Source organism: Lingula anatina, chromosome 9, assembly GCF_051362555.1.
Source record: "Lingula anatina isolate TDL-2025a chromosome 9, LinAna3.0, whole genome shotgun sequence".
Taxonomy (NCBI): Eukaryota; Metazoa; Brachiopoda; class Lingulata; order Lingulida; family Lingulidae; genus Lingula; species Lingula anatina.
Genome location: NC_141775.1, coordinates 10,302,969 through 10,330,880, shown reverse-complemented (window position 1 = coordinate 10,330,880; position 27,912 = coordinate 10,302,969). Strand labels below are relative to the sequence as shown.

The 27,912-nt window shown below is 35.9% G+C and overlaps 3 protein-coding genes across 10 annotated transcripts in view; 2 read left to right on the top strand and 1 right to left on the bottom strand.

The window, feature by feature from the left end:
- The window catches only part of LOC106178290 (uncharacterized), a 29,392-nt gene extending 17,838 nt beyond the window's left edge, over positions 1 to 11,554 (bottom strand). For 4 of the 5 annotated variants that reach the window (XM_086995053.1, XM_086995055.1, XM_086995054.1 and 1 more), the window contains exons 1-5: positions 11,398 to 11,554; positions 5,746 to 6,082; positions 3,487 to 4,736; positions 2,743 to 2,836; positions 151 to 225 (exon numbers count right to left, since the gene is read on the bottom strand). In XM_086995053.1, coding sequence (XP_086851179.1) covers positions 151 to 225; positions 2,743 to 2,836; positions 3,487 to 4,736; positions 5,746 to 6,077 — 1,751 coding nt within the window. In that variant the 5' untranslated portion in view covers positions 6,078 to 6,082; positions 11,398 to 11,554. The remainder of the gene's footprint in view (positions 1 to 150; positions 226 to 2,742; positions 2,837 to 3,486; positions 4,737 to 5,745; positions 6,083 to 11,397) is intronic. The other variant, XM_086995056.1, reaches the window with a different exon arrangement.
- Positions 11,555 to 11,579: 25 nt separating this feature from the next.
- LOC106162268 (uncharacterized) lies at positions 11,580 to 13,211 on the top strand. Of its 4 annotated transcripts, none has more exons than XR_015331004.1 (3): positions 11,580 to 11,751; positions 12,350 to 12,506; positions 13,082 to 13,211. XR_015331004.1 is itself a non-coding variant. In XM_086995058.1 (3 exons), the coding sequence occupies exons 1-3, from the start codon at positions 12,047 to 12,049 to the stop codon at positions 13,204 to 13,206; spliced, it is 315 nt and encodes a 104-aa protein (XP_086851184.1). In that variant the 5' UTR covers positions 11,944 to 12,046; the 3' UTR covers positions 13,207 to 13,211. The 4 variants fall into 4 exon arrangements, 1 of the variants encoding a protein (XP_086851184.1); XR_015331003.1 differs by having other exon boundaries at positions 11,587 to 11,887; XR_015331005.1 differs by lacking the exon at positions 11,580 to 11,751 and adding an exon at positions 11,922 to 11,963.
- Positions 13,212 to 13,892: 681 nt separating this feature from the next.
- On the top strand, positions 13,893 to 27,743 carry LOC106178293 (uncharacterized). Its single transcript, XM_086995052.1, has 7 exons — positions 13,893 to 14,054; positions 14,209 to 14,278; positions 14,756 to 14,811; positions 18,584 to 18,895; positions 19,938 to 19,973; positions 21,117 to 21,155; positions 21,368 to 27,743. The coding sequence occupies exons 3-7, from the start codon at positions 14,766 to 14,768 to the stop codon at positions 21,826 to 21,828; spliced, it is 894 nt and encodes a 297-aa protein (XP_086851178.1). The 5' UTR covers positions 13,893 to 14,054; positions 14,209 to 14,278; positions 14,756 to 14,765; the 3' UTR covers positions 21,829 to 27,743.
- The last annotated feature ends 169 nt before the right edge of the window (positions 27,744 to 27,912 follow it).

Below are 27,912 nucleotides of genomic sequence, written 5' to 3'. Positions count from 1 at the left end.
CAGTAAAAAAAAGTGATTAGTTGACAGATGTGCTCAGGAATGTGACTGTCAAGGCTGAAAAGATTGAAAGAAAGGTGACAACGTATCTAAATGCAACTATCATGATTAAAAGTTAAAGAAAGCATTCACAGCACTCATAAGACTGCTTGCCTCTGGTTGATATTTTCGAACTGTAGATGGAGCTGTTTCAAGACACGCCTTCTTAGGGTGGTTGATTTCTTTTTCCTGGTAAAATATGAATATTTCAGTGGTGCAAATACAAATATAGTCAAATGTGTTTTGGCACAAAACATGGATAAGCAAAATGCATCAATCCAAGAACTATTATGTTCAACTTGATGCACACTCAATCACAAATGCACCCATATAAACCATGCATATACACACCAGCTGTATTGTCATTAGTAAAATATTATATTGTACAAGGTCATGATAATCTATGTACCAGTACATAAATAAATTGAATTGAAATTGAATATAAATGGCACAACACATACACACATATTAAACATGAAAGTAACACAAACCACACTAAAACACAAGCACACAGACAAACAAGCAGTCAAGCCTTTTTAAAAAATACCAACATACACAAAGGAAGAAAGAATTCCAATTTATGCTAGGTATACAAAACAGTTAAACCAGCATCTCACCCAAAAAGCATACTGTTTAATATGTAAACAACACACAAATACAGCATAACCACTTGTATACAAAATAAACACAAGGTAAGTTAATACAACTGCATGAAAATTATAGTGTCTCAGCCCAGTCAAGAGACAAGATTACCACTCCACTGTTATTTATCCCACTTCTCGCCCTTCCTTATAAAATGACCGTTAGATAACCCCATTATTTATTTCCTTTCTTAAAAACTACAAATTAGATAACCCCACTATAATTTATCAGTGGGACACTTATATTATTGGCGACAAGATTTATGGCCAGAACAGGTCGGTGTCACAGAGTGATGATGAGATGAGAGTCTACTTCTTCCATATGACTCACTGTCAACACAGACTGGCGTATTTTACACTACTAGTACTGTCATCAGCATGAACTGGCAAATGTTGGGCAAATGTAGCCCTTTGTTTTAAAAAATATTATCTGGTTGAGATAAGGGAAAGAAAATATGGTTCCATTTGATTTTTTTTTTTTTGGGGGGGGGGGGGGCATTTGCTTTCATTCTTAAAAGTTTATCTTGATATGAGAGATGAGCTATATCATATAAATGAGTCAAAAACTTCCTATATTTAAAGATTAGGAGCTTTGTCTGTGAGGTAAAGGAAGTCTTTCTCATCCATAGACAAAGAAATCACAGACAATATATTATACAAAATATATATGCCTAGCCAAGTTTCAACATCATAACAAAAGGTGCAGTGGGAAAGGGGGTATGAAATGTCATCTTCACAACTGTACTTTACTTTTCGGAATAGAAATTCACCTTTAAGAAACAGGGCACTTAAAAGTGAGTTGTATTATTGACGAGGCGGAGATGTCTTAACCACATGCTTAGCATTGATGACATGTAAAAAACATTTAAAACAGGAATAAAAACCACATTCAGTTAAAATAGAGCAGGATATCAACCCTTTGGAGTAGATACTATCTTAAGTAGTACTAGTAAGTGTTCACATTGAAAACAGAACGTCCCATCTCATTACCTTTTGTGGATCATCAGATTACTAAACTAAGCTCTTTATAGACAGATCACCTAACTATACCCATGGCATATATATCCCTCAAAAAGATGAAGTAGAAAAAAAAATGAAATATTTACCGGCAACCTTAGTTGTGAACTTAGCTTAATCAAACAAATCACAGAGATAGTGATTAAGGTCACAGATACCTACTGTAGGGTATCAAACAAATGTAACATTGTGATGGATACTTCCCAGGGAGAATCAGCCTATTTTCAATGTGAACCCGACTGCTGTTTCTTCTAATTATAAACATTGAGGGCAACATGCTTAGCCTAATCACACCAATGCTCTAGACAAAATTTAAATAATTAAAAGATCCTGGTGCACAGATCTATCTATAGACCATTGCTTGGACAGTACAGCCCACATTCAAGGCATTGTAGAGAGAAGAATGGGCCTAGCTTCAATATGAACCCGACTTATGACACTACAAAGTGTGTTTTCCTACATGTTTAAACCATGAAAATAACACAGGTTGCTGTAAATGCCCTTTGTGTGGTATATATATAATCACAGTGAGTCATCTGGAAATAGCTACTTGATTCAGCATAAGAAACAAATCATCTCCAAAAGAAAAACATTCAGTATAATAGCTATGTGCAGGCATTCCAAAGACCTATGTGGTACTAGTAAATGAAAAGTGTGGAAATTATGGTTAAATTCTGCAGAAATTTATCGATTAAGAATGATGCAGAGGGGGAAACAAGAAAACCTTGAGTCATGAATTTGATATTTCATATTCCACTAATTTTGAACCTTGGTTTTTCATGAATGTGTTCCATTAGGAAGCTGTAGAAGGTAAAAACTGTCCAAACATGCCTAACACATTTTCACACCTCGAAAAAATGTCACACAAAACACACTCATATCTAACACACTAGCATGCTTACACACTGTCACACCTAACACACTGTCACAATAGCATGCTTAACACACTGTCACATCTAACACACTGTCACATCTAACACACTGTCACATCTGTCACAATAGCATGCCTAACACACTGTCACATTGAATACAGTGGGCATAAACTTACCTTGTGACAGGCAGTATATGCATGGTTGTATTCTCTTCAATGACCTCCTCATCAATCCAACCTTCATCTGCTTCTTGGGACTGATTGTCTGATCCTTAAAAAATAAATTAAGATATTCGAATATCCAATATAAGACAAGTAATAATAAAGGATACAAGACTGCTCAATATCATTATTGGCTCTAGGAAGTATTCTAACCTTCAAACAATAATGCTACAACCTGATATTAATGCTCGCTACAAGGGAGTGTTCCCATAAACCAATCTTACTACCTGGATTGCTAAAACTCTCCGGGGATTCTCACTAATCTGCATTCAATGTAAGTGGCTTAAAGGCCTTCTCAAGCTGCTGGGGGTAATTAACGCTAGTCAATTACCCCTACATATTCAAGATGACCTGCCAGACAATTAGGATTATTACACTGAAAGCGAGAAGCCCAGCAGAGAGAGATCCATTCAGCTAGTATGATTAGCTTATGAGAAAAAGTCCAAGGCTCTATTCCCATAGATTTTAGATCGATCTATCCCTGCGGGGAGTCTCACAAGATTACTTTCAGATAATCCGACTTAAATGTCCGTCCCGCCTACTACAAGCTGTAAGGGGATAATTAACTTTCGTGTCCGCCCGGCTGACAGCTATTTAGCGTGAACCCCCAGGGAGTTAGGTCAATCTAAAGTAGGTCGATCTAATCTATGGGAACGCAGTCCAAGTCTACATGATGAAACATACAATAATAATACTCACCGCTGTCCTTTCCTCCTGGGGCAAAGGTGGCTGTGAAGGGCCGTCCATCATCTGAACATGCACTTGACCAACTGTCTGCCCTTTCTCTATCCATGGTGAAGGGTAACCTCCCATTCCTGGACTGTACCTCCTCAGGATTGGACCTCGTGGGGAATGTCAACACCACATCGTCATAGGCATAGCTATTGTCTCTGGGAGATCTATTCACTTGGTGTGGTTTTGGCAACACATGGAATGTTTTGGATTCTCTTTTATTATCACCGTCTCTCTGGCTCTCCTTTGCTGGTTGAGTGGTTGTTTTTGATTTGTCTTGTGAGTGGCTGGAATGTTGGTGACTAGGTGGAGCTGTGATGTCACAGTTTTTGGTTGTGATGTCACTGTTTCTGGTCGTGATGTCACCGTTTTTGGTTGTGATGCCACTGTTTTTAGACATGATGTTATTAGTTTTTGTAGGAATGTTAGGCTTTTGAGCAGCACCCTGAAGAAACTGTTCTTTAAGCTGACTAACTTGGCTTACTGTAGGATTTCTAGAACAATATCCCATATCTGTCAAAGAGTTTTTCTGAGTATTAGAAGCTCCTGAACTGTCAGAACTATTCCTTGAAAAATCACTTATTCTTGCTTTGATGTCATTTCCATTTGGCTTAGGTCTTAAAATGGGTTTTTCTCTCACTGCTGCAGCGCTGCTTTTACTTTCCTGACTCTGAAATTTTTGAACAAGCTTGGGATCTAGAGATATATTTAGTTTTGCCTGAGTTAAGGGCTCTTTCTTGTGCAGTGAGTTCCTGGGCTTTGCAACAGGAACCCTTTTCATGCCAGAAAACGAATCGTGTGTTTCTTCCTTGTGTGTAGTGTGGAAGTCAGTAGAATTTGACACAGCTCCAACCTGATCACCTGAACCTGCAGATTTCACGATTTGTTGTGCTTGATTTGACACAGAAGCCATTTGAAATTTATTTTTAAACTCTGACACTGGTGACGTTATCCTCGGTTTTTCAGGGTCAGAAGATTTCGATGCCACTTTTCCTCTTCTAACTGAAGGCTTGGGACCAGCACTGGACCTATTAGAGATCCCTTGATTTGCTGCAGAGCTCTTAGTGTTTACTGCGGTCCTGCTCTCAAATTGTTCCTTTATTCTTTCCAGCGAACTCCTGGCAGAGTCTCCCTCAAACATTTCTTTAATCTCTGTAATGCTGCATCTTTTTTCACCATCTGCCTGTGCATTGTTAGATTTGTTATCAGTGAGTAACCTGAAATGAGAATTAATATCAGGGCTCAAAGTACTGGCTGAATACAAAAACATGTCACTGCAAAGAGTCACTGATCAAATGTTTGTTGGTATCCAGTGCACTGCATCATGAAAGCGTGAAGGATCAAATTGTTTCCTTTTAGAAAGGAAAAAAACGTTTAAATTTAGTGATACATATAAAATGATCTACTTATTTTTTTCTCCTTCTTTTGTGAAGATGTTTTTGTGAACAAAATTCTGTAAATATAACCTATTACAGAATTAAAAAAAAAAAAAAAAGAAAAACTCATCCCAATACAAAAAGGATATAAATTCAAGCAGTAGCTTTACAAAGTAGCATGCAATATAACACTCTTTTCAATTATCTTTCAGAGCTTATACAATCACAACCTATAGATAAATATTCAGTCTTGTTATGCATGGCAATGAAGTACTGGGAGCACTTGATAAAAACAAAATATTAGATAACAGTGTCAGTGCATTGTCACATGTAATTTTTATAGGTTACAAAGTGTGTGTCTGTGCATTGTATTTTTATCTAAATCTGCATGCCCCTGATATTTACTTCATTGTGCAATATATAAAAAGTCAGGGGAGCATACCAGGAAAAAGCCATTGCTTTAATTTTCAATCATTTCATCCAAAAGCCAAGAATATCTTATCCCCCCACCCATCCATCACTTTTTAAAAGGCAAATTAAGTGTCCGTCCTACACCCTTAAGCTCCACATTATTGATAACATTGATAACAATGAGACCCACATTACCTTACTTCTGAAGTTCATATACCTCTGCTATGTTTTTTTTTTTTTTTGTTTTGTGTTTGTTTGTTTGTTTGTACTGGGTGAGGTGGAGGGTCAGAATTGGCCAAAAAATGTTTTGCCCCTTCCTTACACAATATCGCCTAAAGCCCTGTATCCTTTTTGCCAGTAACGAGAAGCAAAATAAATAAACAAATAAAATAATTATCAGTATTATTATTATTTTTTTTTACAAAAAGTTTTACCATACCTTGGTTTGGGACTGATAGGAGGCCTGCTATTCCTTTTATTTCCTCTATTACCAAGTCCTGCTTGGTTCAGCTTAGCAATAAACACAGGGTCAAACTTAAACTCCATCCCCTCCACCGTATTACTAACTCTCCCTGGTTTTGGTTTCAGCGCTGGTTTGGATCCCCCTGGAGATGGAGAGGTCACATGACCAGGCGGAGACATGGGACTGGCGCGCTTTCCGTGGTAGACGTTTTTGGTGCGTATGGAGTGGGAGACGTACTGGTAGTTCTTGCGTCGAGAGCGCAGCCTGGAGTGAGGAGGTGTGGACGGGTGACTGGACGCCTCTGACATACTTCCTGATGAGAGAGATGATATGCTGTAGTGCATCATAAATTTCACACACCCTAATATTTCCAAAGATGTTATCAGATCAATTTTCATAATATGTAGGTTCCCACAACTCTGTGGTGTCTATGTTCAGAATATTTTCTGATTTTTCTAATAAAACTTGTTGAAATTATGCCTAAGATAGTTTTGGAAAGAGGACATTTATCTGTTGTACAAATTTATTGGACAATTACCATACATGTATCATGTGCACCTGAGATTCAGAACACAGATAACTTAATGATGTGACTGAAACTATCAGCCCCACAGTACTGAATGTATACATGATAATAACATATCATAAACAACCTTGAAATAAACTTCAAAATTTCAATGATGTCCATTCTTATGTGTCCTGAAGTACAAAATACATACCCCCGTAAATGGATTTCAGGAGACAATCATACTAATATGAATGAAAAAATAATGCCTTTAAATGATGTATTGTAAATTATAAACAAAAGGAAAGAAAATTTAATCTGTTCTTGCATGCATTTCCTCATAGAATAGCCGCAGTACTAAATGTATGGATGTTATGACAAAACAAGCCGGGTTGGTCACAACATAACTTTAGACAGAAACTCAGTCCCAACTTTTACACTAAGTTTTACTCATAACTCTGACAGTAGTCAAATACTAGTAGATCAGAAAGACTATTGGTCTTAAACTGATGTGACATCATTTTTTGCTACAAAAAGACAAAATTCATCCTGGGTTCAAAGTCGACCAAATTTTTGACTTCATGTTTAGACCAACAATCGATCCAAATTTCATTTGTGAAACAGGCCTAGAGTGCACAGACATGAAAGATTTAAAGGCTTTATCATTACACAACAGACTTGACTTATTTCCTTTTAAATATATTATACATGTTGTATACTTGCATTGTTTTCTCCTTGACATATTTGATTTACAGTCCTCTGGAAAGGTGTATTGGGTGAAAAGCCCATTATGTTCTTAACCTGCCCAGCTCTCCCCCCCCCCCCACCCCCCCTCCCTTTCATTCCACACATTTCTTTGAAATTACTAGTATTATATACTGTACATACCTGTATATAAAAAATCAGTAGAGAGCTACGGAAAGTGACTGTCGTATAACATACATTTATAAAGTCAATATGTTTTTAAAGCTTGCTTTATCAGCTTAAATAAACAAAATAGATAACGGACAGTTGCCCTATCATGAGATAAGCAAAGAGAAATGGAACACGAATATATATATAGTAAATGAAATATGCAATTTAAAATTGACTGTCACTCATACACAAACTAAACCAACCCCCTACCCCCAAGCACTTAAATATGAGCAGCACTCACTTTTCCCCAATATAACAAAATAAATGTCTGTATGCCCCCCCCCCCCCCCCCCCCACCATGGAGGCCCATCTCCAACTCTAATTTATGATCAATAGACAGAAAGACACAAAGACCTAAAGGCCGTTCACACTAGCAATTAGTAAACAGTGTTAACTCCATTAGAATTGCCTTCCTATTTAATGGTCTCTTTATATCATACCATACCATTATACTTTTACATTTTGTGAATAATATTTACAATGTTTATTGCTTTCATTGTTATTACGATTTTTTAATTTTTATTTTGCTGTCATTCTGTAATCATTAATTAATCTAATATTTTACAGTAATTTTGCACTTGATAATGTAGCCAAAGATGCATAACTCTAAAGCTACACTATCACTTAATGTCAAATCCCCTCTTCAATTTTGCAAGTTTTTTTTTTCTTTTTTTAACCAACAATTAAAACACTAACAGTGTTTGGTAAAAATGTTATAATACAATAACTGTCATGTAAATAAGCATGTGAGTCGATGTGACCATCAAATTTGTCCAAAATTAATTAGATCAATCTGTTAATTAAAAATGTGATACTACAGTGTTCAAAATATTTACTAGTAAATATTTAACTATACTACTACTGTGCAGAAAAAAAAATGCTAGAAAAAAAGAGAGAGTCCAGGACCTCAGTATCTTGAGCACTGGGGCAAGAAGACATAAACAATACCTCAGGATGCATTCATACCAAACCAAAAACGATCCAGTATTTGAATCTACAACCAAACTGATATTACATAACAATTTAATTAATTTATTGATCTCTCTTTCTCCCCACTTAATATTTTCCTTCACTCTTCTCAGCTATATACACTCTGGGGTAGCGCTAACACTCTCCAATTTAGCCAAATGCTAAAACTGACTTAAAGTGGCTAAAGAAAAAGGGCCTAATTTGACTTGTTTTAGTCAAATTATAACCATTTTGATAACAAATTGACAAAAAAAATTGGTGATTTGGCTAAGCAAAAAAAATTGCTAGCGCTACCCCAGACACTACTAAATATCATCTGTACTTTTGATCTAAACATCACACAATTGAACCATTTTACTAATTATAAAGATGATTCACTCAAATACTTCTGATTTCAAAAGTTTCAAGTATTTATAACCCAAAGCATATTGGACACAAACTGCTAAGTACACCTCACAGGAACGCAATAAGTACAATAATTTTATAACATGTCTAAGGGTCTGATTACCACCTTCAAAGAACATTTGGCATACCTTATCATTGTTAGTGTATATAATTGTTAGGTCATATTAGCCTTTCATAAAAATGTAGTAGAACCAATAATATTCAGAATCAATACAAAGAACGATCCATCTGTGTCCTGAGTGAACATGCCCAATGACTAAGATTGCTACCAGATGTGATAGAGAACCCAAGGGGCGTCATTAGCCTATATATCATTAATACTACATCTCCTCATGCTCTGTCTTACACATGAGAAACCAAGGGCAGACACAGACAGCAGGGACCCAATTCACAAAATAGTTTTAGATCGAAGGTTGGTCCCAACTTTAAGACTTAAATGAATGTTCAAAGTGCCTGTTTACAAAAAGAAGGAAATGCCTAGCTAAAAAAATATCTATTTTATAAAATAATTTACTATCACAATTTTACTATAATTTTTTATGCAAAAATAAATTGGACTGAAATGTTTGGTCTAAAGTTAAAGTTCGGACCAATTTTTGGTCAACAGTTATTTTGAGAAAACACACCAGGGTTGTATTAAGGCTATCTAACAACAGTTTTTTTTTCCTTTTTTTTTTTTTTTTTGGGGGGGGGGGGGGAGCAGGAAATCCAGCTCCATCCTCATAATTTAATTACTGTACTTTTTTTAACTAGGCCCATGTTAACAACTTTAAATGCAATAGCAGACAGTGAAATGTTCAGAATACCCAGATCAATGGCTCAGCATTCACCAAAACAAAGCAAAAACGTGTTTAAAAGAGAATGCTTGCTCTTGATATGTGTTACACGATATACGGACATAAATATTTAGACCCTGAACAAAGAAGCTTATTCTCCCCTTGTTGTCAACTCCAGACAATGACAAAATCAGCTGTCAGAACCATATCGCATTTACAGTATAAGACTGACACTGTTTTTAGTCAAATTACAAGTACTGGATTTTTTTTCTTTGCTTCACAAATGTTTCATGCAGCTACTGTATTACAACGACTTATCACATCTCAGTAATGTACTTATTAGTAGCTGCACGAAACAGTTGTCAAGCAAAAAAGGCATACTAAGTGAATTTATAATCACATTCAAACTCATTTGTGACTTGTGTTGTACTCTGTCAGTCTATAATAAACTGAATTTCAGAATATTTACCAGACATAGTGAAAACTTTGTGGAGGCATTGAAAGTCATGAGGACCTGCCCTACAAGAGATCTGCAGGTCCTCGTTAGTCTCTGTTTGCATCATCATGTCATTCGTTATTATGCATTGTATTTTTCCATAAACTTTGTGACTGTTTACATTAACTTTGTTAGTTAAGAGAACCTGCAATATTAACTAAAAATCTGGCAGGTGCTGTGGTATTTCAAGTAGTCATGGCCGGGCAGGCAGTTTCCCTATGTCTGACTTTACCCAGCATTTTCTCCTTAATCTATGCTAGTAGTTTTAACCCTTACAATGACCCTCCTCTATTTCTCTACCATCCACAGTTCAAAAAGAATGATGATTGCCCTCCTTCCCTCCCTCTCTCCCCTCAACCTCTCTAGTTTATACCCTTATTAAGCATCAATTAAAACTAACCAGATGTTTCTGGCTGTACAGGTGAGTCTTTAGAGGCTGTCAAACCCAAGGCCAGCTCAGTCAATGAAGGATAAAGTACTATATAATATATTATAAAATAGAAAAGAAAATATCCTACCCCCTGAATGACTTTTGTCATGATTTTGATATCCCTACAGCCTTTGGATCATGCTGGATTTATAACAAGAAAAGGAGAAAGAATCTTACTTCATGCATATTTGTCTGTCTCTATCCATACAAGTTTGGTAAAACAATGGGCCATTCTGTTATATTTTCATTATTATAATTTTTTTGAGGGGGGGGGGGGGGGGGGAGGCATTTGAAACCCTTCTAGTAATTTTCTCCAGGTACAAAAAATGTACACAGAATAAACCATGCAGAGATATATGTGTAAATATATACCAGTAAGTGAAATAAAATCTCAATGTGGCCCTGGTAAAAGGCAGGTATGATCCTCAGGTATGTTTTCACTGAGACCATGCAGTGCTCACCTCTGGGGGAAATGCTGTATATGGATGAACCAATTACTGCATTTATCATCATTTACAGGTGTTTTACAGTATGTGTAATTGTCTAATGAAAGGACTGAAAGCACTCCTCATCGTATACTACATTCAGGTGATCAATTTCGATTTGTCATCAGGTACTTTATCTAAATGGTTTCCTTCCTGTTAGTTGTCCATACACTGTATATACATAACTTGCATCCTCTTAAACATCACATTCACTGGTAATAATTATTACATGTACTTTAACTACAGGAAGTCGTTCTGTTGATTATTTGTAACATTAATACGAATCCAAGCCACCAAAAACAACAACACAAAATATATTATTTGCATTTATGTGCAATGCAAAGGCTTAAATTGAAGCCATCCCAGAAATACTAGGGCAACTCTCTCAAAAACTTCCTAGGTATCCAATGTGACTCCTAGTATTTTCAAAGGTCCAGAATAAAAAATAAAAATAAAATGAAATGTATTCACTATATCTCATTCCTTCTTCTAAATGGTCCGTAAACACAAAAACAAGGGGCTGAAGTATTTTTGTAAATAAATCATGACGCACACTATGCTAAACTCACAGCTATTTAAGACGGCGTACGGACACCTGTTTTGATGAACGGTAAAAATGACCTTTTTTTACGATCTGATAAACCTACCTGCGTTGTTAGTAAAACATTAAAGCATCGTGAAGTATTTGGTGGTGTGAAGCGTAAATCTTATCAGTCCAATCTCGCTTACAGGACATCGATAACAGTAATAATTGCTCCATGTAGTCATCCATAACCCTGAATAGTGGCCTTGACCCAATTTAAAAAATACCCAATAGAACGACCGAGAGTTGTTTAATGCGGGTCTTCGGTCGAAAACTTATAAAAACTGAAATTTGTTTGAAATAAGAGATTGAAATTTACTTTGTTCGACTGTTTGTTATATTTCTATATGTTTTCGGTATTATTGTGAAACAGTTCTAAAATGTAAGGAAACATCGGAAAGAAGAAAACTGGACAAACGTATGTTTGGTATTTTGTTTAAATTGCATCGTCATTCAACTCATTATATTTGTAAATTATGCAGACTATCCACCAGGTAGATATTATTTCAACCATAAACATGGACTGAGAGAGAAGGAGACTAAAGTTGTGAAAGGTGAAATCTAATTCTTAACACATTTATCTTACACACCTACCGCAATGAGGGGGCATCAAAGAGGCATGAGTACTCAGTAATGCTTTTCGCTCATCATTAGTAATAACGTTGCATAAATTTTAATTTGATTTAAAACTGTGCTATAAGCCTTTACAGGAAATGAGGGGTCGAATTCTGCATTCTCGCTTGTCCGTGAGTGCGTACCTACGTAAGGCAAAGGCCATTTTTAGGAACCTATTTTTAGAATGGGACTTTTATACAGTCATGAACAGTAATGGGGTTCTCATTGCCATGGCAGGACTTACAGTTTATGTGAAATTAGTTAATTGTTCACCAGCTGTAAATCAGGAGTTGAAAAGAACTAACATAAATTGTTGCTAGGAAAGCTATTATAAACTATTCCATATGGAATCAAGTCAACTGGGCTCACATTACATCTGCAATTCTTTTGGCAATTTTCAGGTACTCGGAATTTCATGGAAGGAAACGCTTTTCCTCATTTTTATCTCCGGTCAGATAATCAATGTTGGTGGTCTTCAGTGTGGGGTTGGTCAAACAGAGATTTTACCACCTGGCAGCAGTCAGCCAGTATGCTGTATGGACATAACTTGTCCACCAGGTACTAGTAGGACTTTGTTTTCTAGCTATCTCTCTCTTTCCTAATTTCAAATTCAATCTCTCCCTTTCTCTGTTTCTGTACGTATGGTTGTGTGTTTTTATGTGTGCGTAATAGACAGATTAGGAGGTTGTATGAAAATCCAGCCTTTTTTCCTTGTTAATTTGTCAAAAAATTGACACACCTGGCAAGGGCGGATTCAGGCCCGTCTCCTGGGTCTTCCGAAAGACTGTCAGATTTTCAAGTTTACATTGACCGGTATCTAATTTTTTTTGTCGAAAGATGGTCAAAGATGGTGGATGGATCAACAAAAATAATTTGGAAACCTGTCAGATTATATCTCTGGATCCACCCCTGCCTGGCATAGTATCAGACATGTCCAGTATGCCTACTAGTATTATATCACACCTGCTGCTGACATATCCTGCACATTTTACGAAGAATAGAAATTTCACTTATCATTATCACGCTAGTAATGTCAAGCACTACCCCCATTAGCTACCAGAATATGTAAATAAAATGTTAATTGCTATTGGTTTTATTAGCATACATGTATACTTTCCAATCTTAACTTTCAGGGACCCAAGCCGAACCCTGCAATCCAGGTGACCCATCATCTTCCAGCTGTATGCCCTGTCCTGAAGGCCACTTTCAATCTCAGCAAACTACTCTTAGTGACCGCGTAGCTTGTACTGTGAAGTGAGTTTGTGGACGGTAACAAAAGCATGATTGTGGGAAGATAAGATTTAGAAAACTGATGAGAACTGTGTTTGTATAATCAGGGGGGATTGAGGCTGTCTTCTAGGTCTTCCGGAAGACAGTCAGATTTTCAAGTTAACATTGACGGTAACTATTTTTTTCTGTCAGAAGACAGTCTAAAATGGTGGACTGATCAAAGAAAATTTGGAAGACTGTCAGAAAGTATCACTGGATCCATCCCTGATAATGACAATTAAAAAGGATTCAGCTTTTTTACATATGTTATTTTCTGACAGTCTTCCAAATTATCTTTGTTGATTCACCCTCTAATTTTGACCATCTTCCAACATGAAAAATTGGATATCCGTCAATGTAAACTTGAAAATCTGACTGTCTTCCGGAAGACCCAGAAGACGGCCTAAATCCGCCCCTGTATGTGCAGTATAAGAGACAAGAGAAAAAGGGTGGGTGAAAAGGGAATGGTGGAGGGTTGACTGATGCTTGTACTGTCCTACATCTTGTAAGACAACCATTAGATTTAGATACTTCACTTATGATTTAATCATAAATCATTTAAAATCATTTATTAACGTGGAATGCACAGTATAAATTCCCACAGCAGTAATAACTGTTTAAATTGACAATGAATTCATATTAGGTAAATAAAGATGAATGATTCATGTTCATTTTCTTTCAGTTTGAATTGTACGAGTAACCACAAGGAATATGTCATTAGAGGGAGCTCTACCACAAAGTCAGTATGTGGGACATGCTTGGAGGGATTCAAAGAAACTGGTTTCCATACATGCATTGAAAACATATGCCCTGTTGGACAGGAACCTGAAGGAAATAGTAGGAATTTTTTTATTTCTTAATTTTCATTTTTAAAATTAGCTTATCTTTTATCTGAAATATTAAGTGAAAATGTACATTTTTTCAACAAATGAGATTCAGTTTTATCTCTCAATTGTGGCACATATTACTGATAGTGGCATGTATATTTTAGGTTGCCGATGGTGCAGTGTGGGCTATTTTTCAGACAAAGAGGACAATAAACCCTGCAAAAAAAGAACAATGTAAGTTAATAAAGTGGATAAAATTGCTATCAAATAACAGTGAGAATTGATTAATATGATTTTATTTCGTTAGTTAATGTAGATTTTCATTCTGTTGTTGAAAAATGATTGTTTCATTTTCTGGGAATCCATGGGGGTGAGATCAGATGTGAGAAAAAAATACTTTTTAATATGATGTAATGTAATGTAATGTAATGTAATGTAATGTAATGTAATGTAATGTAATATATAACACACGCATGCATGCACATGCACACACACACACACACACACACACACACACTGAAGTGAGAAGGGAGGATTATGTGAGGCAATGAACTCTACCTCAAAAGTCAATTTGTTCATTTTCTGTACTCATAAATAATGACAGTTTTGTTTTTTATTATTATTTTTAATATAACAAAGAGGCGACATCCCTGTCTGCAGTGTTGTTATGACAAAACCAATTTCTTTAATTACATGTTCTTTATTTTCCAGCTGCGAATGCATGTTGATCGAGGGCAATGAAACGATGGATAACAAATGCAGTCAAGGTATGGAGCTTCAACCAATTCTTCTATTTACATGTAAATGCACATATTAACAAATGTGTGTTTCCTTTAATAGATTCAGTCTCTAAGTAGATTCCATTGTAATCTGTGTGTGTGTGTGTGTGTGTGTGTGTGTGTGTGTTTTTCTTGAAGGGTCATAGGTACCTACTGCCAGAGTGCCCTGGGAATTTTGAAATGGAAAAATTAATTATTAGTAACAGTTTTCCTTATGAATGGTGGCATTTACTAAACTTCTGATCATCTATATTTAAATATTTATCTGTGCCTTAGGCTAAGGATGCTGCTAGCCTTTGCCAAAAGCTCCTTATCTACTAATATACTATCTAATAAAGGCTTACAATACCCTTAGCATGTTTGTCTATTTAAAGTACTGGAAAAACAAAAGCTTTTTTGAAACAAGGTGGTCATCTTCTGTATGTAGATACTGTGGAGATTACTCAATATGTCCAGTCATATTTTACACTACTACTGAGGATTTTAAACTATAAATAGACTTAAATTTAAACCATGATAGTTGAAATAACATAATATTATGATAAGGTTTATTTGGGTTCAAAGCTGAGGGACTGTGGAAGTATACTATTCACACATACTTGAATGAAGTCAAAGCAACAGAACTGCTGTCTCGGCTCCAAAATCGAAAATGTTGCTTTGTTCAATTTTCGATCAGATATTTGTTACATATTGCTAGCCAAAATAACATTTTTTTCGTGTTTATCTCTTTTACTTTCAATTAAGAAACTCTTGAAGATAACTTTCACAGACCTAATGAAAGCAGCCAACACATCTTTAACTTTTGACTTCATTCAAGTACGTGTGTGAATAGAATACTTTCACAGTCCTTCAGCTTTTAACCCAAATAAACCTTATCATAATATTAATTGTACCACCAGCGTTAGCGCTGGCGGTACACATGGTTTCGGTCCCGTCCGGATCGTTCCGCCGGCTCTGCCGGCTACGCCGGACGGCTACCGTTACCGCTTCTCCTCCTAGACGGTAAGGGCCCCCGTACCCATCTCATGGATTTAGGTCACCTATAATCTCAACTCGTTCCACGTAAAATTTGGGCTTTGTCGGTATTGGGGTCTGGGTGTGGCACTCATTGCAATGCACCCTTGTCTAAAAATGGCAAAATTAAATGCTAATTATCTACCCTACGGAAGGAGTTATGGGAAAAATTTCTATAGACGGCTTTCCAAAAGTCATATGTGTAGATTTCAAATATACCCTTGGATTTGACCTTTGACCTCTACTTCAAGGTCAAATGGGCCAAAATTTTCAAAAAAATGAAATTTTTTACGAAAAAAATTTTTTTTTCCCTGTTATTCAGACACCACACAGACTTAACCAATAATTTTATTGGAAAGTGTTACCCTTCAGGTCATCTTTCATCACCATGAATTTGGGGTCAATTGGTGCATTTTCACGGGAGTAGCGGCCATAAGATACCGAAACTGAAAACTGTCTCTAATTCGGGAACCGTTAATGCTAGATTTTTTGTATTCCATACGGTTTTTGAGTTACGCTGTATCAAAAAGTACATATTGGTGGTAAAAGCAAAATGTGCAGTACGGTAATGGATAATAAATTTTGAACTCTGGAAAAATAAAACATAAGGCTTGGCAAAGCAGACAACTTGTGTTCAAAAATGACATTATTTCATCAAATTTGAACTTCTGAAACTTCAGAGCACCTCCTATTTCAAGAATTTTGACCAAAATGACATTTTCTTTATTTTAATTAATTTTTTCTGTACGAAATTTAAGGCACATTATGGTAACTCCAAAATTATAACATCTAGTCCCTTATATCTCCAAAACTGGCAGAGATAGGTCCATAGTTACTATTGAAGTTGAATAGGAAGTCATATACTGGCAATCTTACTATGACCTTGAAATTGACCTTTGACCTACTTTTCACCATGAACTGAACTTTGCAAATTTTGCTTCCCTTTTATCTCCAAAACTGGCAGAGATAGGTCCATAGTTACTATTGAACTTGAATAGGAAGTCATATACTGGCAATCTAAATGTGACCTTAAAATTGACCTTTGACCTACTTTACACCATGAACTGAATTTTGCAAATTTTGCTTTCCTTTTATCTCCAAAACTGGCAGAGATAGGTCCGTAGTTACTATTGAACTTGAATAGGAAGTCATATACTGGCAATCTATATGTGACATTAAAATTGACCTTTCACCTACTTTTCACCATGAACTGAATTTTGCAAATTTTGCTTTCCTTTTATCTCCAAAACTGGCTGAGATAGGTCCGTAGTTACTATTGAACTTGAATAGGAAATCATACACTGGCAATCTAAATGTGACCTTAAAATTGACCTTTGACCTACTTTTCTCCATAAACTGAACTTTGCAAAATTTGCTTCCCTTTTATCTCCAAAACTGGCAGAGATAGGTCCATAGTTACTATTGAAGTTGAATAGGAAGTCATATACTGGCAATCTAAATGTGACCTTAAAATTGACCTTTGACCTACTTTTCACCATGAACTGAACTTTGCAAAATTTTCTTCCCTTTTATCTCCAAACTGGCAGAGATAAGTCCATAGTTACTATTGAAGTTGAATAGGAAGTCATATACTGGCAATCGTAATGTGACCTTAAAATTGACCTTTGACCTACTTTTCACCATAAACTGAACTTTGCAAATTTTGCTTCCCTTTTATCTCCAAAACTGGCAGAGATAGGTCCATAGTTACTATTGAACTTGAATAGGAAGTCATATACTGGCAATCTAAATGTGACCTTGAAATTGACCTTTTACCTACTTTTCACCATGAACTGAACTTTGCAAATTTTGCTTCCCTTTTATCTCCAAAACTGGCTGAGAAAGGTCCATAGTTACTATTGAACTTGAAAAGGAAGTCATATACTGGCAATCTAAATGTGACCTTAAAATTGACCTTTGACCTACTTTACACCATGAACTGAATTTTGCAAATTTTGCTTTCTTTTTATCTCCAAAACTGGCTGAGATAGGTCCGTAGTTACTATTGAACTTGAATAGGAAGTCATATACTGGCATTATAAATGTGACATTTAAATTGACCTTTGTCCTACTTTTCACCATAAACTGAACTTTGCAAATTTTGTTTCCCTTTTATCTCCAAAACTGGCAGAGATAGGTCCCTAGTTACCATTGAACTTGAATAGAAAGTCATATACTGGCAATCTATATGTGACATTAAAATTGACCTTTGACCTACTTTTCACCATGAACTGAATTTTGCAAATTTTGCTTCCCTTTTATCTCCAAAACTGGCTGAGATAGGTCCATAGTTACTATTGAAGTTGAATAGGAAGTCCTATACTGGCAATCTAAGTGTGACCTTGAAATTGACCTTTGACCTACTTTTTATCATGAACTGAACTCTGCTAATTTCTTTCTCTTTTAACTTCAAACTTGACAGAGATAGGTCCATAGTTACTCTTGAACTTGAATAGGAAGTCATATACTGGCAATTTACTGTGACCTTGAAATTGACCCTTGACCTACCTTACGAAGAACTTAAATTTGATTGTACCATATATATTTTTTGCAATAGTTTTAAAATTCTTCTTGATTGCATTTTTACAGCTTGTCAAGCACAAAACTGGTGGCTGTGTCCCTTATTTTGTGTATGTGGGGGTCTATACGAATGCGCTTGCTCCAGCTGGTGGTACAATATTTGGAGGCGGTATCGCCTCTCTGATCCTCTAGTTTTAAAAAAAAGTGGAACAAATTCTCTTTTCAGATGTTTCTCTATGCAGTACCAGTGATGGTGCTGTCACAATAGATGCACCCACACAATCATTTCCTGATGAAGGGAATTGGGAAGTAGAGCTAACTGATGCTGTCACAGTAGATGCATTCACACTATCATCTCCTGTGGAATGGGATAAGGGACTGGCTGTAGGGCTAGGTGTTGGTATACCACTTGGTCTATCAATAATTGTTGGGTTTTTGTATGTGACCATCCAGCAGTGTGTACCGATGAGGAGGAATCCTGATGCTACCTCTACAGTTGGATCCAACCTCACAGACATTGAAATTGGTGGGCAATCAGGTATATTGTTTTATTGTGTCAGTCTAGAAAGCAATTTGATACACTGCTAATATAAATCGATATCATATTGCATGGCAGTGTAACTTGTTATATTACAGTGTGTATATCATATTACACAATTATTGATTTTGGTTGAGGTCATCTCGACAAAAAATTTGTCTAGATGCCCAAAACACAGTCTTTAACTCTTTTGTTACATGGTCGTGAATTTGAAATCTTGACACAGTTGAGGGTTTACTTCTATTTATGCTGCTGCCTTGTTATAAGCCTTGATGGATGCTCTGAATAGGATTCGGTCTTCTGAATGCAGCCCATGCATTTTGAAAGTCGATCAGGCTTACCCAACTACCAGAGTCGGCACCCAATGATCCTGAATTCACTGGTAGATCGGACCACACCACCCGTTTTCAAGGTCTGCGTCAGTATGCATTTTACAATATCATACCTCAGAACAAATTTTGAGATGAGGTGCATTACTTTCTAACCCCGCTGAGAATCATCACTATCACATTGCGTACTAGGCAAGAGTGGTGTTGCATCTGATACTTTGAAGGGTGTACTGATACTGGTGCAGTTAATATTCACATTGCTCTGTTATTGTAACAAAGCTTAAAAGGAGGGTGAATAACACATAATATTGCATTATGAGGCTTAATTAGAGAAAGAAAAGCTGACTGTCCAAATTTGGTGAGTGAAGACGTTCTAGTGGTTAGCACGCTGAACATAAAAGCAGAAGGACCCAGGCCGTATCCCTGGTGAAAGGCCTTTTCCATTAAAAACCATAACCTATACTCCCCAGCTAGAAGGTCACTGTGCTGTGTGGTAATGTGACTGATCTCGACCACTTCATGAATGTCAAAATTCATGTCCATGTAACAATGTATTATTATATTATATTATATTAAATTATATTATATTATATGTTAACATTTGAATTGTTTAATAATGAGAAAGGTAGCAGCTTAACAGTAGTCCTAATTATTGATAAAAACAAAATAAGTTGGTGACATCCTTTTAGCATGTGGTTGATTTTGTCTTGTAGATGATGTTGACACCTCAGGTCGACCTGCACCATCAGGTAAATATAGTGACAGCAGGGTTAGTGTGTGCCTGGTCGTGGAAATGTGGGATGCTCAGTGACAGTGAGAAGTTTATGTAGTTTTAGGGACCATTCCCACAGATATTTGGATCGATCTATCTCTAACTTAATTGATGTCAACTTGACCGGCTTAAGGTAATTAACAGGGGTATCTATCTTCTAAACCGACCAAGATATACCAACATGTTACATATCAATAGAAAGCTTATTTCAACTGCTTTTCATTTCATATCCTTATTTTATTATGTAATTGTTATGTAATGAGATATAATGCTTAATTGGTGTTCTCAACATGATCTATATACCTTAAAAACTAGAAGTCCACTACAAATGGACATGTGTAAACAGCTTGACTCGTGAGCCCTCTTTGGGATCAACAAGAATGCGCCTAAAATAAGCGATATCTGTTGAATTACCAATGATATCAAAATAAACCAGTTTTCCAGTTCAACAAGACCCCCTAGCCTAACTAAAGCATGTGTAAGTTGAAAACGGAGCTGATGTTATGAAATCCCAGACACACATTTTAGACAAACCTTAGATCTAACGAATGAATGCCAGTTTTTATCTGTTGAGAGTTCTAATTAATTTTGACACTGGTCTAAATCGTTCTCTTGAAGCCATCAATTGAAGTGGAGAAATCAGCCTTTTAGTGCTCCCCAGAGATTCCAAAGTTATATAATCAGTGAGTTGCATTGGCAAGCTGAGAAATTTAGTTATTTATACTTATTCGGTAGGCGAGACAGACACTTAAGCCGGTAAGTTGATTGCAATCTAGTGGGACCCCCAGGGAGTTAGATCGATCCAGATTGAGAGCTTAATTAGAAAAAGAAAAACTGACTGTCCAAATTGGATGAGTAAATCGATTTTTACGATAACATTTGGTAGAAGTAATGATATCCTAGTGGTTAGCATGTCAATATTCATGACCATGTAACAATGTATTATATTATATTATATTATATTATATTATATTATATTATATTATATTATATGTTTAATAACATTTGAATTTTTTGATAATGAGAAAGGTAGCAGCTTCACAGTAGTCCTAATTATTGAGTAAAACAAAACAAAAAACAAAACAAATCATCTTATCTTGTGCTTGATTTTGTCTTGTAGAAGATGTTGGGCCCACCTCAGGCCAACCTGCACCATCAGGTAAGTGGTATCTTCAGAAGATTGCTTTTCTATACTTAGTATATGCTCCTGGTGGCTTTGCTCTCTCTCTCTCTCTCTCTCTCTCTTATTATTTTTTTTATATAAGACTTACACTTAAATTTCCTTTGGGAACAAATCAATCTGCAGGTGTTTTGATGTAGAACTGAAATTTCACATCAGACAGTGATACCTTGTCTCTTTTTTTTTTTCAGGGAAGCAACATGTCAGCTCCTCTGAGTCGCTGCACAGCAGTAGTAACGGTGTCAGTTATCATCGACCAATTCAAGAGAGTAACCCATCCCCGTCAAGGACCAGAGAGTCTGACACCAGCTCACCAGGTGACCAGTACAAGCAGGTAGGGTACAAGTCCCAGACATTCTTTGTCAACAATGAGGACCTGGATTCGCAGACTCCACGCAAAGGTCCTGTCAGCATCAACAGTGCATCAGTTTCTAATGCAAGAACAGAGGATGTTCGACCAAATGAAAGCAAGCCAGATAACGAGGACACCATTGTTGACGAGAACAGACAGAATTCGCATAATCGTTTCAGAAACACTTTTGAAGCAGAAAATCCTTCCTCTACAAGTGAGGGGCTTCAACCTGTGTATGCATACACTGATGAACGTTTGGAGAGCAATAAAGTGAATAGTGGTGACAATTATGATATTTAAAGGCATAATAATTGTTCATTTTGGCCAAAAAATGGATTTTCCTTAGGTAAACAACAATATTTCCCCAAACTTACCAATTGTTAATGAATCTGTTTATACCTTAAAACACCTCAAAAGTATTAAGGTTGATGTTTCCTTTTGAAATGTACAGAAAGGTGGTCTAGAGACAGTGGCCACGTCTAAAATACTGGCCAAACATTTAGAACAAATTATTTAGTAATTAAAAAAATGGTACAAAACATCATATTTAAGTGCAGGGACAAGATGAGCAGTGGTTTGTGAGTCGGAAAAAGTTGCTTTTATTTTGAGGATGATTTGTTTTGGTAGGAGAATCTTGGATAGGATGCTTTTAAAGATGATAAAATTTCTAATATATCTGTGTTGGCATAGTAATTTTCCATAAGGGATTTTTTGGCCAGCATAATCCTTTTGAAGGAACTTTTGCATGTGGATAAAAAAATAACATATCAGCTTTATTATTATTATTATTTTTATTACAAAATTGTAAGGTGGCATTTGTAGCTTGCCGCATAAAAAGATGAAAAAATATCAAATCAGATATTTTAATTCATGTTGACCCAATTTAGTTGTGTTCCACTGATAGCACATCAATGCAATGAAGCAAATTGATCTGATAAACCCAAAGTGACAAAGTTATTAATAAGCTATAAGAACAAAAATCTAATTCATTTTACACCCTGAAAATTATCCTGGATATTTCAAGTTATTTGTATGATAGTGACATTTTTAAACCTCATTGTAAAGTTGATGATAATAGTGTATAACATATAGAGCGAAAGCAGTATTTGATATGTTACTAATAGAGCTTAGTAATATAATTTGTGAACATTACATGCAATACGGTCTTAAACCTGGATGACAACTAAGACTCGATACCCATTGAGTCCTAGATGACAACAAGGGAAAATATTTCTTCCTTACAGCTATGACACGTTCTTGAATTTGTTTCATTTATTGTACCACCAGCTTTGTCGCTGGCAGTACACATGGTATTATTTCCAACCTGTCTCATCCACTGTATCTGCCGGCTCCGCCACCATCTCACTATTGCTGCTTCTTCTAGACTACAAGAGCCTGCGTACCCATCTCTTGGATTTAATTCCAAAATTTGCAAAATTAAATCCGAAAGATCTCCCAAACTGAAGGAATTATTGGAAAAATTTGTGTTGATGTCTGATCAAAAGTCATGTGTGGAGATTTCAAATATGCCCTTGGATTTGACCCTTGACCTTCAATTCAAGGTCAAACAGGCCAAAAAATTTTAATGGGAATTTTGAAAAAAGAAAAGGGTATTTGTGCCGATTTTCAGAAACTACACAGACCTAACTTATTATATTATGAAAAGATGTTACACTTGAGGACTCTTATGTACTGCATTTTGAAGAGCTTGTCAAGCACTACACTGGAGGTAGTGTCCCTTTTTTTGATTTCTTCACGAATGTTCTTACTTTAGCTGGTGGTACAATAATCGGAGGCAGTATCGCCTCTCTGATCCACTAGTTTATTTATTTATTTGTTTATTTATTTATTTATTTCATATACTGGAGTGTATTTTGATGGGGTTTAATATGAAAATGCCTCTGGTTTAAAGCACATTGATCCTCCTCCAAATTCTGGTTGTGTAAAAATTTGACCTACTTATTCCTCCAATCCATAAAGCCCAGAAAGTAAGAAGAATAAGAAAATGTGCAAATGTCCTCTTTTTTTTTTTTTTTTTTTTTTTTTTTTTTTTTTTTTTTTTTTTTTTTGAAAATTATGTAAAGAAATCTATATTAAATTATTTTATGTTATACATTTTGGAAACATGCATGGCATTTGGTCGTGTCTTTTGGCATTAACTAATATGTTAATTAAGCTGCTTTAAATACAAATTACAAACAAATGAATATAGACCTTTTAGACATAATGCAGTGTCAGTCTAAAAGTGTGAACTCAACTTGATTCATGCATGTAACATGCACTTCTTTTAAGCAGTGGATGTTTTCCAGAACTACTAAACTGATCCCAAAGTAAGCCATAAGGTTAGGTTTTGCCACCCTCTACCAGGGCTACTGCGTGATTTTTCACTAGATACTCAAAGACATGTCACTAGTTAATTGATGGCACTTCTCTGCACTGTGACCCTGTGATGAAAGCTCAAATATGATTACATGGCTTGTAATTCTTTATATAACTATGTCTCGGGCACTTCCACTTTAGAAGTAACTGCCAAGTCCCTGTGACAGCAATCAGTGCAGTTAATTGCTCTGCCAGTTGTCTTTAGCTAATAATCTGAAACATTTTGTAATATTTTGTCTCGAATCAACCAGAGACATGTATGCGAATATTTAGTGAAAGGTCCATCTGTAGCCCTGGTAGAGGGTAAGTTTTTGCCAAGGATGTGTCATTATTGAATTATTTGTAAGGAAGAATTATTTATACCCTGCTGGGTTATATTTATATTCAAGGTAGAGCAGTGGCTCATTCTTTCCAGTGGGGAAAAGTTTACAGTTTTACAGATACTATATTTTTTTCAAAGTCAAAGTCTTGAAATAAGAAGATTTGTATTGAATAGTTTCAGCTAAACTGAAAAGCATACTACGTGTACCTTATAGGAATATTCAAAACAAACAAACCACCACAGACGTAACAAAGAAATATGTTTTAATGATTCTAAAATTATCAATCTTAAAAAAACAGAATTTTCCCCAATGAAAAGGTAGAGTCATTATTTTAATATTTTCCAACCCGTGGAGTGTCAACATATCACTGACTTATGGTGAGCACAGTTTGTGACGAGAAACTTTCACAAGGCTGCCCAGTTGCACCGTCAGTTTATTTTTGTTTGATAGAAAGATTTATTTTCTCCGTCAAAAATAATTGGCAATTCAAGATGTTATCAATAGAATTATCTTTGAGTAGCAAGTTTAGAGTGCTTTATTCATTCATCTGTAGTCTTTCTCAGTGCTTTAAAGTTATCATTTTCACCTAATCTATAGTGTTAATTTGAACCCTCCACCTCCCAGTGGTAGCGAAACACTTAGGATAATAGAACTGAGAAAAACTATAGAACATTGGCAGTCAAAGACTCCATCTCTAAGGTAATTTTAACACATTTCCATGGATAAAAAGAACTTCTAAGTAAACCAATAGGTTTTCGCATCCTGGTAAATGTAGTCTATAATTTGTTTGATATTTGTCTTACCACCGAATATGCCTGTGATACTACTGAAAAATCAAATTTTTGCAGTGATCAAGCACTCCTTGTGGAAAGTCACTCCTTACAAAATGTGCCTCACCCAACAGGTCTAATGCAGTTTTCAGTGGGAAAAATTATTAACTTTTACAGATACTGTGTACTTTTAGAGTGCATTCAGAACAGCGGACTAACAGATCCGCAGGTCAAATATGGTGAACGACTTTAACGCTTACCACTTTATTCCTGATCAGATACTCAAAAGATCCCCCACAGGGATAAGGCAACAAGCATTCAAGTGGGTCAGCCATATTTAATCCACAGGTCTGTTAATCTGCTGTTCTGACTGCACTTTTAGTCATAAATGCGTGTAATTAGAATATTCCTTGTAAATAATAGCAATTCAAGAGATAATAACTCTTTGTTTTGGCTAAAAATGGAATTTTCCTGGAGTAAACTACAATTTTCACATACTTACAATAGTTGATGAATCCATCAATATATTATATTTCTTTGAGTTGTTCACAATGTTTTTATTGTGAAATATAGATCTCATAAAAAGAGTTATTATCCCTTTAAGCTGGTTTCCCTGTACTTCTGTTCTCTACAGTAATGTCATGCTACTTAGAATATGGTTTTTAATCATTCCAATATGATTTATCTGAAAGGTTGATAATTTTCCCAGTTGAAAAAAAAATGAGTCATAACAGTAAATTAACTGATGTTAAGTTTGGGTACTTAATAGATATTTGAATACATTCCAAGAAACAGTTTTCTCCACATATCAAAAGTAAGTTAGAAACTGCATGCGTTATGGGCGATTTACTTTTTTGTGAAAGAGAAAAGTTTCATATTAAGCACCATTCAGAATGGGAGACTAACTAGTTCAAGGGTCAAATATGGCCAACCCACTTGAGTTCTTTCCCATGGGATATCTATTCAGGGCCTATTAGCTTATACGACCGCATTCACAACGATTTGAGCCAGGCTTTACAAATCCTGGGACTAAATATGGCGGACATACATGAAAGGAAAACCGCCTAATCTTTTAGTAGTCTCTCCGCCTCTCACCTGCCTCCCCACACGTCGTCCCTTCGGGGTACAGTCATTAAATCTCGGCTCCATTCGCCATGCGGAACATACCTGAGAAATATTAAGTGCGCATGTTCATCAATTAAACTCGAGGTGAAGAAAGCATGGCGGATGGAGGCGATCGAAGGAAAAAAGCTCTTCTGTTCTGTTATCTTTCAAAAAGGAGACAAAAAAGAAATGAATTGGCCCATAGAGCAGCAATGAATCGGCTATCTACGGAGATAATGTCACCAGAGATATTCACGGAGATACCTAGCCCCAGTAGACGGAGGAGGAGGAGGGCAGAATTTTTGCATATGCAGTCTCGTCAGAGGGCGCAGTTCGTTCTGATACTGATGTTTGCCTTGTTCCTTACGCCTGATCGAACTGGAAGGGGGGGTGTTTTCACAATTTTGATCCCAATTCATAGCTGCTCTACAGGCCAATTCATTTCTTTTTCTCAGGTAGCTTCCACACGGTGAACGGAGCCGAGATTTAATGACTGTACCCCACAGGGATGACGTGTGGAGAGGCGTGTGAGAGGCGGAGAGACTATTAAAAGATTAGGCAGTTTTCCTTTCATGTACGTCTGCCATATTTAGTCCCAGGATTTGTAAAGCCTGGCTCAAATCATTGTGAATGCGGTCTTAGACAGCAAGCTTTGCAGTGGATGGCCATATTTGACTCCCGGACTAGTTAGTCCCCTATTCTGAATGGTGCCTAAGTTGCATTGCTTCATGAGGTTGCAAGTGCAAGCTCATAAATGTAAGAGTGACAGCTGGAAGAAAGAAATGACTGTGATGTTCTTAAAAAAGAATGAGTCCATATGTTCAAATTATTTTTATCTAAATTTTTATTAGTAAATAATATCAATAGTTTTTTTTTAATTTTATTTACATGGTTGGAAAATATTGCTTAATAAGCAGTACTTTATATAGTATATAGATTGTTATGATTTTTTTTTATCTCATCAAAATATAGTTAATTTTTCAATATATTATGTGATTGGCATTATACTTATTCTCCACTGTATTATTGTTCTATGCATACTGTTACTAAAATATCTCTTTAACTTTCATATATTATTATACTATATTATTTTAAGATTTTATACATTATTATATGATTTTAATTTTTTCAATGCATAAGAAGTAGTAATTGGCATTATACTTATTCTCAACTGTATTATATTGTGACCTGATGTACAATGATGTCTGCTTTTGTTGCTTTACAAGATAATTTGGTCATTAATACTATGCAGCATTTTAGTTATGATTTAATATGCTCCATCTTTTTCAAGTGACTAATGCATTAGTTGTATTTACATTTCCGTGAGTATTAATATGAGCATTTGTATGGTGTGACATGACAAAGAGTCCTATTCCCATTCATTTTTGTATAGGTTAGCCTTGCTCCAGATTTTGATCCACTTAGTCCAGGCTAACCCTAACCATTATAACTAAATGGAGAGCAGACTTTCTGTTACACGAACCCTCAGTTTTGTTACAGGCCAGATAAAGATTTTTTAGAAATGTATTTGTGTGAAATGTGACCTATAACGTTCTAAGTATTAACAAAGTTGAGGTATGCACAAAATGAACAAAATGTCAGCTTTTGCCGTGATTTAAATAAAAACACAACGACATCATTTGCTGTTTTTCTCTTTCTTTCAATAAATTATAATTTAAATAAAAAGCAATCATATTTATTGCCCAGTCATGTGCTTCTAACAGTATTCCCTTTGAGCTGTATCCAGTAAGTGAAAGCTAGTTACTATTAACTAGAATGACAAGAAATATTCCTGGTACTTCGGTAAA